Raw genomic sequence first — 10,984 nt, forward strand, 5'->3', positions numbered from 1 at the left:
GACTAAACTACTCTCTTTTAGTCTAATTATCATATTTTGCGTGTACTTAAAGATGAGTAAATCTTACTGAAGCTTCGACCAACCACCAGTACTTTATTTTAGCCACACAAAATAAATCAAAAGTAGTCTAAGGAACTATATGAAGGTCACCAACATTAGTCTTGATGATGATGACCAACTAACTACTTCTAGACCAAGACGTTTTTCTCTTTTGGTAACGATGTTGCAGCATTATGTATAGTTCAATTCCATATCGTAGATGATTTTCTTAGCTTGTCGTTAAATACTTCCTCCTTTTGGAATTAGTAGTCTTGTTGATAGTGTGATTGAACCTGTACGATGATAGTTAAATCCGCTTGAAGGACAAATGCAGTATATAATAGGAAGTAGATGCTTCATATAACAATTTACCATAGTTGGATCTTTGGGTTGTATTCATTATCTCTTAACCACATTATTCGATTAGTTACATTTTAGAAATCACAAACTTTTAAAAAAATTGGGTGTACAATAATTATTGTACATCCATTATAAAGATCTCTTAAAATGATAAGAAGTTACCCCTAAAATGAATAAAAGTTATCCCAATATATATATATAAAAGTAACCCAATACAAATAAAAATAATATACGCTTTATTGGTAAAAAATCGCATTTTAAATGACTAAAATTCAATTATTAGTGATTGAAAGTAATACTATTACCCTTATAAAACTTTTCTTGTCCTACTTATAAAAAAAAAATCATATTATGTTCAAAATTACCCAAAAAGGGCAAAAAGTTACCCTAAATTGGCTTAAAGTTATCCTTATAGTGCTCGATGTACACTAATATTAGTGTAAACCGGATGTATACAAAAGTATTTGTTTAGAAATCCTGATTATATTATTTTGTTATTCGGATTTAGCCCAATTAGGTATTAAAGGAACTAAAAGTCATGATTTTCCTAAAATAAATTATAAAGTGTAAACTAAATTATGTTATTCGGATTTAGCCCACATTATACAATGTTAGATTATTTTTCCTAAAATAAATTGTAAACTAAAAGTCAACGACATCTCAGAAAAATGAATACAGAGTTTTTTTCACCCTTAAACAAAGATAACGTTAACGTAGACATGTTAATGATCAAAGAAATGAAAGTGGACGTTATTCATAACAATGTACTTCAATTTAAACACAAGGTCTTAACCGTAATTACATCTTCTTTAAAGACTTTAAATAGCATGACTTGAAGTTCTCCTAGAAAGTACGATCATCATTCTCTAGCTCCTTTCTAGTAAAACTCTTATTCACAAAATTTTCATAAAAAAAAATAAGAAACACATTATTTGACAATGGCCGAGAAGAGCAAGATTTTGGTGATCGGAGGCACAGGATACATCGGGAAATTCGTTGTCGAAGCGAGCGCTAAGGAAGGCCACCCAACATTCGCTCTTGTTCGTAATGAGACACTCTCTAACCCTGCTAAGGCTTCCATTATTGACAACTTTAAGAGTTTAGGTGTCAATTTGGTCTCGGTACGTACAAAATGTTCTAAGCTAGCTTTTACTAATGTCTTTTTTTGTTGTTTTAATTTTTATCAAGGAAATATGATAAGATGATATTAATTTGGTTGTTTATATGTATGTTATTGTATGTAGGGAGATGTTTATGATCACGAAAGTTTGGTGAAAGCAATTAAGCAAGTAGATGTGGTAATCTCGACTGTTGGGTACCTTTTGTTGGCGGATCAAGTGAAAATTATTGATGCAATTAAAGAAGCTGGTAATATTAAGGTATTGATCCTTCACTCACTTTATTATGAAGAATTGTATGTTGTTTCAGGAGCAAAATTTGATCTAATTTGCGGTATTATTATAGAAATTGTGACGACTTTTTTTCTTCGAACATTTAAAATGATGTGTGAATATTATTTTTCGTACGAAGGTCAAAGGGAATGCCAAGCCTTCTTGATCTAAATCATACTAATAGTAGCCTAGTTCTTATATATAAACTGCTGTTGAAGTGTTTTAAGAAGTTGATCAACTAAAATTATTGCAAACCTAAATGTGTCTTAAATGAAAGTTGTTGATGTAATGGACAAATGGAGCCTAATACAATATACAGACTGTTGATGTTGAGACATTCCACTGAATTTTCGGTGCCTTTTGTTTTCGGTCCATATTTTTTTCCTCTTTTTCAAATGGTCCCAAGGGTGAGTGTTTGTCTATGAGAATATGAGAAGCAATTAGTGGTACTCCAATCTTTTCTGTTGCTTTGATCTGATCCAATTTTTACTCCATCCTATGAAATCACACTATTAAATAAAAGATCAGTAAAAAAATTTTTACTTCGTATTAATTATACAAACATAAACTCCAAATGATATTGAAGATTATGAGAATCAAAAGTTTCTTTGATCTTAATCCTTACTAGTATGCAAATCTTATCTTTGGGGTGTATACTGTATAGAGGTTCTTCCCCTCGGAGTTTGGTGTGGATGTGGATCGTACGAGTGCTGTGGAGCCTGCAAAATCGACATTTGCAATTAAATCCCAAATCCGGCGATCAGTGGAGGCTGCTGGAATTCCCTACACTTATGTGTCATCCAACAACTTTGCTGGCTACTTTCTCCCTAGTTTCTCTCAGCCTGGAGCCACTGCTCCGCCAAGAGATAAAGTTGTCATCTTGGGTGATGGAAATGCTAAAGGTAATCTGATACACAGTTTTATAATGTTGTCATTAGTAAATAGTTGAGTGATCTTGCAATAATGTTATTTAAAGAATGAACTTGATTTAGTCACATGTTTTAATGTTTACAGTTTTCATAATGCTTTTAGCCTTTTTACTATGTATCTAACGTTGATGATGATATTCTTTGTCCAAATGGTATATTACAGCGGTTTACAACAAGGAAGACGACATTGGAACCTACACCATTCGAGCAGTGGATGATCCAAGGACCCTAAACAAGATTCTGTACATCAAACCTGCTGGTAACATATTGTCTTTCAACGAGCTTGTTTCGTTGTGGGAGAAAAAGATTGGTAAAACTCTTGAGAAAGAGTACATTCCTGAAGAACAAGTCTTGAAGAATATCCAAGGTATGTCGCTTAAATATGCTTTGATAGAGTATATAAACCGATCATGGACTTCAATCATTAGTTTAAGCTTAGAAAGGTATTGCGTGTAAGGTGTAATGTACTATGTGACATTTCATACTCGTTAGTTAATCAGTGGCATGTTTGGTAGCACTATGTGACCATTGCACCCAATACCTTTTGTTTTAAACAACTCTTGATTAGGATATCAGTCTAATTGATATGTCTAATGTTGAGGTTGATATATTGGTGTAATCCTACTATTGCAGATTCTCCACCTCCAGTCAATGTCATTTTGGCTATTGGACATGCTGTATTTGTGAGGGGTGATCAGACTAACTTCGAGATCGAGCCATCGTTTGGAGTCGAAGCTTCTGAACTCTATCCTGATGTCAAATACACCTCTGTGGACGAATACCTCAACCAGTTTGTTTAGGATTTGAAACATCTTGGCAATCAATTTTCCAAGGTTTATATCTATTCAAGATGCAAGTGTTTCTCCTACCTAATTATAAACAGAAAACCATGAAGAAAAAAAAAATGAATTAAGGGATCAAATTTCTCAGCTTTCTTCCCTTTGTATTATGAACTATGATCACTTGTAATATATGATGTAGCTAAATAATATATCCACCTGGATGTAATCATGGAAGTGTGATGGAACTATATATTTTGTGCATTAGATAGTGTTGTTGAAATGTGCTACATAGTCCATACCATAAATTATTGTTTTAAAAGGGCTTAGCAAAAATGACTCAATGTGAAATACCTGACTTGCTAATCCGATTTTGATCAACTCAAATGACATTACCCAAATTTTATTCATCAAATTTATCTAGTATGGAGTATCAAAATACATAATAAAATATCATAAAAAGTATAATTGAAAAAAAAAAAAAAAAAAAAGATCAGCATGTGATGTGTCAGCATTACATTAAATAGTAGGTGGGTGACAAGTTGTGATAGACCACTACCAGGTATGGGCTCCCTTGGTTAGGGGCAAAAATGAAATTTCATGTAAATTCTTAGACTGTAACTCATTTGTTACTAAGCGGTAAAAAAAAAAAAAACTCTATTTCCTCTTTTCCCCTCTCTCCTCTTTTTCCACCAAAATGCTCACTGGAAAACCTTTATTTTATTTTTAAAAAAATTCTCATCGGAAAGGTGTTGGTGATGGTGGTCGTAAAGTTTATAATTCGGCGAAATTTTCACCGGAAAACCAATTCAAAAACCTTTGAGTGAGAGGAGAGAGAAAATCACCACCACCATCTCTTCGTTTTCATCTTCATCAAGTACAGTGTACAATAACAGTATGAAACCATTAGATAACAACATACAAGTAAAAATAACAGTATACAAATGAAAAATAACAGTATATACGTTAATATTAACTGAGCACCGACAAACAATTAATGTCGTCGACTTCAACTTTCTCACATCCAAATTATTCCGAATTTTAACAGTACCTAGCAGAGAACTCGCCATTTTTCATGGTTGAAGTAGTAAATTTGCACTCCGGTAGAAAATTCATCGTCGATCTCGTGATTAAAGTAACAAATGTTTAAAGACCTTGAAAATCCTTCGCCGGCGTTCGACTATACTACCTTTCATCAATTAAAATACACATAACCTTTTGTATTTAATCAATCACACAATTTGCTACTCTGGTAGAACACCGCTCCTCGTGGATGAAGACTTGAAGAGTAATGTAACTCCGGTTGATAAGTATACTCCGGCAGAGAAGAATACTCCATAGCCTCACCCTCACTCCTCGATTTTTGGGTTATGTTTCTTTTTTACCCACTTTTTCCTTTTTTATTCAATTTACATTAAAATTTTTATTTAGAAAATAATATTATACTGTGGTTTATCAATGGTTTTGGACACTAAATTGACTATGGTAAGTTGTACATTGCTAAACAATCTTAAAAGAAATAGCAAAGCTAATTAAGATTATGTAGCGGTAGGAGGTGTATTCAATACTTAGATATGGTAATAAGTTCATACTATAGACTACCTGCTTTATAATCATGCCAAATAATTTAAAAAAAAAAATCAAAAACAGATTTAGAATTATACAATTGCTAAATGCACTAAATCTACCAATGATCATAGTTTCAAGTTTTCCAGTTGAGCTATCAAAATCAGCTCTGAAATTCTACAATAAAGATTGATGCTGAAGTTTACAATAAATGGAGTGAATAGGTCACAAACTAGCTCCAATTGGAACTTTTCAAAATTTAATTGCCCTAGTCAATATTATTGACCCTTCTCCAAACTTGAAAGACTTATTAGCCTTTATATGAGCTTAATTGCCCTTATATGGCCTCTTTTTTTTCTTTTTTCTTTTTTGACAAAATGTTTTAAGTAAAGAGGTCAAAAGACTAAGCACCAAAATTTTCAATTAAACCAAAAACTTTTGCCACCAACAATATATAGCAACATAGTATGCAATGCACTTCAAGCAGCACAGTTCGTATATAGTGTATTCAAAATCTAGAATAGTAGATGTATTCGAGAAAAAAGAACAAGAAAATAAATGAATAAGGGATGTGCCTTGCTAATAATACTTGGAGCTTTAATACACCGATAAATCAATACTGTTAAGAAAACAAGGCCAGGTCCAATCTAAGCAACAACAAATCTCCTGGTGAGAGGAAAAGCTGCAGGGTAATAAAATGCAACCAGATACCGTATATACTTCTGAAAAACGCAGATAAAAAGATATATTTGGTCTGAATCTTCACAATATGCCCCTTCACTCTTGTCCTAAACTAATTTTTGAAGAAGGATTGATCTCTCACTTCTCCAATACCTGCGAATTCATGATTATTCAGTCAGCGCGAGAACCACTGGTTGATGCAGCAGGTTTCTTTCCTCCATATTTCTGTGTCAAATTATCAGAAAGTAATTAGAAGATTATATCATGAATAAAGAGTCAGACTGCCAAAAACAAATATACAGAAATTGCAACTATAGAGGAACACCCACCTGCTTTCCGATGCTGAAAGGAATATATCTGTACTTGATCATGTGTGCTATTTGACGCTTCATGGTGAGAACAAACAGCACAACCCAGTAACACAGCAATATTGGCCAGAATACAGGGACATCGAACACAGAAAAGAAAGTCAAAACAAATGCTATGCAGAATGACTTAGTAATGGAGTGCCTGCAGGGAAAGAGAGGAGATTGTTATAAAAAAAAATATTATATATATATATATATATATATTAAAAAAAAAAAGGCCTATCTATGTATATCTAAAAAGTACTAAGTTGACAGCTAAGTGCTTTCTTGAAGTTAAGAGTGTTAGACACTTAGCACACCTTAGGCCTAAATTCTCATGATATGATACTCCATCAGTCATCACAATCCTCACAAACAAGATAACAATTCTTAAATATCATCAACTCATCAGTTATTCTCATCGGGAGCCAAGATCATCAATATAGTCCTATGCCAAGAAGTCAATCCTGTGATGCTCCAAGGCACCAGAATAATCAACTGTAAAACAAGAACCAGATATAGTAGGCAAGCCAACATGTCCACTACTTCAGTCCTAAATCAGCTCCTCATTTCATTGGTAATAACTACTATTATCTGATCAAATTCACATAGCAACTTCAACTAACCCAAGTTAAGACCAAGTAAAACCAAAAGGATCTACCAACAACTTACCAATCCTTGGAAAAGCTCACCGTGCACAATGTACAATTTACATGAAGAAGAGCTTAAACCACCAAAATAGTAAATACGCAGGATATTAATACTATTATCTAAACTTCCTTCACTTTTGAGTAAACAAGTGACCAATATCATTTCTAGGCCTTCCATAGTCCATTAGTTTATATTAATACAGATTGATAAAATGTTTCTTCTTTTTCAAATTCTACTTAATGTAAAATGAAACACTCCCTCCATCACAAATAATAATTAAAAAAATAATTCTTCCCACCCCTTTTCGACAGTTAACAAATTTTAAGAATCAACCTCCACTTCCCAATAGTCATTGATCTGTTGTAAGCTACAACCTTCCTTAATTTTCAATAACCAAGCAAAAAGTGGCATACTATTTCATTTCCATGATAACCTATGTAATAACTATATTCCCTAATCTCTCCTAAAGATGACCAAGTACACACCAGGTTATATTCATCACCCATATTTTGTAATCAAGAGTCAAGGCCATCCCCCATATGTAGACTGTATACCATGAACATAAACCTACAATGGTATAACTGTACAAGGTAGCTAAAACAATCAGTTGTAAAAAGGATCAATTACACAAGAAGCCAGCAACTTGTATCCAAACGATAGCTCCCTGCTTCATGGATAACAACTTATGCTAAGAACAGTGGACCCCCATGTATATTGAAAGGATTACAAAGATGGTAATGCTGATCTTTGGGAAAGCTCATCAAGAGCATTACAATGCAACAGATTTGAGAATGTACAGTACAGGAATGAGTACAAGTGTGTTAATAACAAGCACCACAAATCATTGAACTAGTAGAATATTTATACAATCCAAAGTCCTTCGCTAAATATATCCGTCTTGATAATGGTAGCAACCCAAATCCCACGGTAGTCCTCTAGAGTCCATATTCCACTATTCAAGAATCAAGAATTCATTTCATAGAATAGATCTGTTTCTCAGCTTCTAGCTGATTCAATACAACTTATCTGACCTATTTATTCAACCATATTCCCCATATGCCCTTCGTGGTTCCATATACACCAATAGAAGAAGAAAAAAAAAATCTATCTTCTCACATGTCAATCCAGGCATCCACTAAAATGTCTATTCATCAAGAAAACTAAAGGCCCAAATCAAAAATTGGAACAAAGACATTTCATTGATTTAAATGGAAATTTTTTCACTATGTAGGTTTTGTGATACACTTCACTGAAATGTTATGAAAGCATAAATGCATAAACTCAAACGAAGCCAGCAAATTTTTCTTACAAGACATAGACTGCTCTTCTTCAGCAATTGATCAAATGAAAGGTCTGACAAGGCCAGGTGCAGAAATTTCTTACTTTGATCCTTTAAGCAGTGGGTGTAGTATAATCTGCTCTACAAGGCAAGGATTTCTGATGTAATTACCAAATGTCTACAAGAAACATAACAACATCTCTACCAAGGGTCCTTCAACATTCTCAAGTAACAGTAAGATATGAAAGAAACCATAGCCTCAACCTAGAATAGAGACAAAGGAACACCAATAATCGTAGCCATAGAAAACATCAATCTTAAAGATTAACCACATGAGATAGTGCAATAGCCAATAAGGAATGAAGTAATAAGCACAAAAAGGCTTGTCCATTGAAAATTTCCCGATGCCCTCAACAAAAATCTTAACTTCAGACATCCTTCCTGAGGTCAAAAGAGTGCCAACTGCCTTTCAAATTGCATGTAAGTATGTTACTAGGATTGGAGCGATTAATCTAGGCAACATATTCACCACCCTATCTAAAAAAAAAAGTTTCAACATGACTGTTATCATAACAAGGATATCAATTTCAAAGCCTCAGAATGGCAGTAACTTGTTTACAAAATGCACCCCATCAACTATTACCATTAACAAATAAACACACAAATCCCAGCTATCTCCCAATGCCTCATCAAATATTGTCCAGACTTCAAAGCCCAAAGCTACAATAATGATCACGTATCTAGAACTTTCAATAATCAACAAAACTGTACAAACCAATAGCCAACAACTCCAAACTCAATTCTTTAAGAACGAAACCCCCATGACCTTGATCTCCAACCTATCAACTTCACTGACAAACATTATCAACAAGTACTGCAACTGGCATAGTCCGCAAAAACCATTGTTGCATTCCCAAACCCAAAGTCTACAATGCTAATAATGTCCTTACATCATCCAACAACTTAGCGTCTTACTACAAACATTCCTCAGCCAAGATTTAAGGAAAAACAAAACAAAATCCCTATTTTGATGAAATGTCTAGGTTGGCAGATGGCAATTGAGTTGACTCAGAGTTTTAGGGGGTGGAAGTCCATGGGAGCAATGTGGCTAAACATGACAAGAATTGTTACAAAGCCTTTAAGAAGTGATTCTCAAATAACATTTCCACACAATGCCCCTCTTTCACCAACAACTACTGCCATTAAAAGATAAACACACAAATCCCAGCACTCTCCAAAATTCCTCATCAACTATGGTCCGAATCAAGACTTCCAAAAGCCTGAAGCTACTATAAAGATCACTCATCTAACAATTTTGAAGATCAAGAAAATTGTACAACAATCAATGACCAACAAGGCAACAACTCCAAACTCTATTCTCCAAGAAACAAAAATCTCATTACCATGATCTCCAACCTAACAACCTCACTGGCAAACTCATCAACAGTAATCCAATGGCAATAGTCCCATTAATTTTTTTAGTGCCGCGAAACACATTGTTACATTCTCAGACCTATAATCTACAATGCTAATCATTTCCCTAAGTCATTCAACAACGTTATATACATTCTTCTACCAAGCTTTAAGGAAAACCTAAATCAAATCCACCACAAAGTCAAACCAAAAACAAATCAAGATTAAAGCTGCAACTGTACAAATTAATCAAAAAATAATAATAATAAGAATTTACCAGAACTTAAACTCAGGGAGACGACGAATGAAGGGCTTGAATTCATCAGAACCTTTAGTGGGTAAAGTGGGGCCATCAGAAACCTCAAGCTCAGGATCAACCAAAGGGGATAAAAACCCAATTAGCAGATTCAAGAGGTAGATCCCAAGAGCATATGTAATTACATAAAACCCTTCAACAAAGTAAACCCTCAATCCATAAATCACAGCAAGAACTAGGGTTCCTACCCACCTTGGAACTGCATGTGGGGTCGTCTTATCTAAGTAATACTGGTAAATTCTCGAAAGTTCGTGAAGTTTCTTGCTTGCCGGAGATTCTGAAGATGACCCACCTATTCCCTCCATTAATACACCCTAGATTTATTAGGGTTTACGGCAATACAAGATCTGCCCACCAAAAATTACACAAAATTAGGGAAATTTATGGGGAAATCAGCTAAATTAAAGAATTTTGCGATGTGGGTTTTTCTTTATTTATTATAATAAGGTCGAAATAGTGTGATCTGATTGTTTTCACGAGAAAGAGATGAATCTTTTCTTGTAAAATTGGTAAATGGAGGAGAGAGAAAAGTTTGATTTACCTGTAAGAGTTGAAGCTTTGGAAATGGCGAGTGAAATCCGAGTTAGACCGACAGTGGTAATGGTGAAAAATGCGATGCTTGAAAAGTCGCAGAGTAGAATTGAGAGATTTGGGGATTTTTATTTTTAATTTTTTTATCTTCTCTTTATCCCGATTTTTTCTCTCTCTTCAATGCTTCTTCTGCCTACCAATCTCTGGGTTTGCTCGTATTTATTTTCTGTACTAGTTAAATTTGTTATTCCGTTTTATTATTCCAAGTGATTGCAATATGCTAGCGTATGGAAAATCCCTAATTTGACGAAATTTCTAAGTCGGTAGATGGCAAATGAGTTGACTCGAGTTTAGATTGTTTGGAGCAATGCGGTTAAACTTGACAAGAATCATTAATATTCGATTTTAATTACATTTCAAATGTTTTATTTAAGGTTAGAAGAAATTTTTATCAAAATTACAATTTATATAACAATGGTAATGCTTCGAGCCTTGTATAGAAAAAATCCCAACTAAAGTACTCATGCAAACTTCCACGAGAGATTAGTCCACGCGCCAAAGGCGGTGGGAACTCCTTGTAGTAGTACCAAAAGATATAACACTGGTTATACATTAACTTTTAACTTAGAGTATTGTAACTTTTAACTTGTTTTTTTAAGGAAAAATAGGTAAGTCACTACTCTATCAACCAACTTCACCCCA

The 10,984-nt window shown here is 34.0% G+C and overlaps 2 protein-coding genes across 2 annotated transcripts; one reads left to right on the forward strand and one right to left on the reverse strand.

Moving 5' to 3' along the window:
- The first annotated feature begins 1,169 nt into the window (after positions 1-1,169).
- LOC110705106 (isoflavone reductase-like protein) lies at positions 1,170-3,769 on the forward strand. Its single transcript, XM_021882940.1, has 5 exons — positions 1,170-1,520; positions 1,644-1,778; positions 2,455-2,692; positions 2,883-3,086; positions 3,353-3,769. The coding sequence occupies exons 1-5, from the start codon at positions 1,338-1,340 to the stop codon at positions 3,517-3,519; spliced, it is 927 nt and encodes a 308-aa protein (XP_021738632.1). The 5' UTR covers positions 1,170-1,337; the 3' UTR covers positions 3,520-3,769.
- Positions 3,770-5,487: 1,718 nt separating this feature from the next.
- LOC110705108 (protein RER1B-like) lies at positions 5,488-10,482 on the reverse strand. The gene is made up of 4 exons (XM_021882942.1): positions 10,293-10,482; positions 9,713-10,098; positions 6,075-6,255; positions 5,488-5,970 (listed from the first exon to the last, which is right to left on the reverse strand). Exons 2-4 carry the CDS (start codon positions 10,054-10,056, stop codon positions 5,917-5,919), a joined length of 579 nt encoding a protein of 192 aa, XP_021738634.1. The 5' UTR covers positions 10,057-10,098; positions 10,293-10,482; the 3' UTR covers positions 5,488-5,916.
- Positions 10,483-10,984: the final 502 nt, after the last annotated feature.

This window comes from Chenopodium quinoa, unplaced genomic scaffold, assembly GCF_001683475.1.
Source record: "Chenopodium quinoa cultivar QQ74 unplaced genomic scaffold, ASM168347v1, whole genome shotgun sequence".
NCBI classification, from domain to species: Eukaryota; Viridiplantae; Streptophyta; class Magnoliopsida; order Caryophyllales; family Amaranthaceae; genus Chenopodium; species Chenopodium quinoa.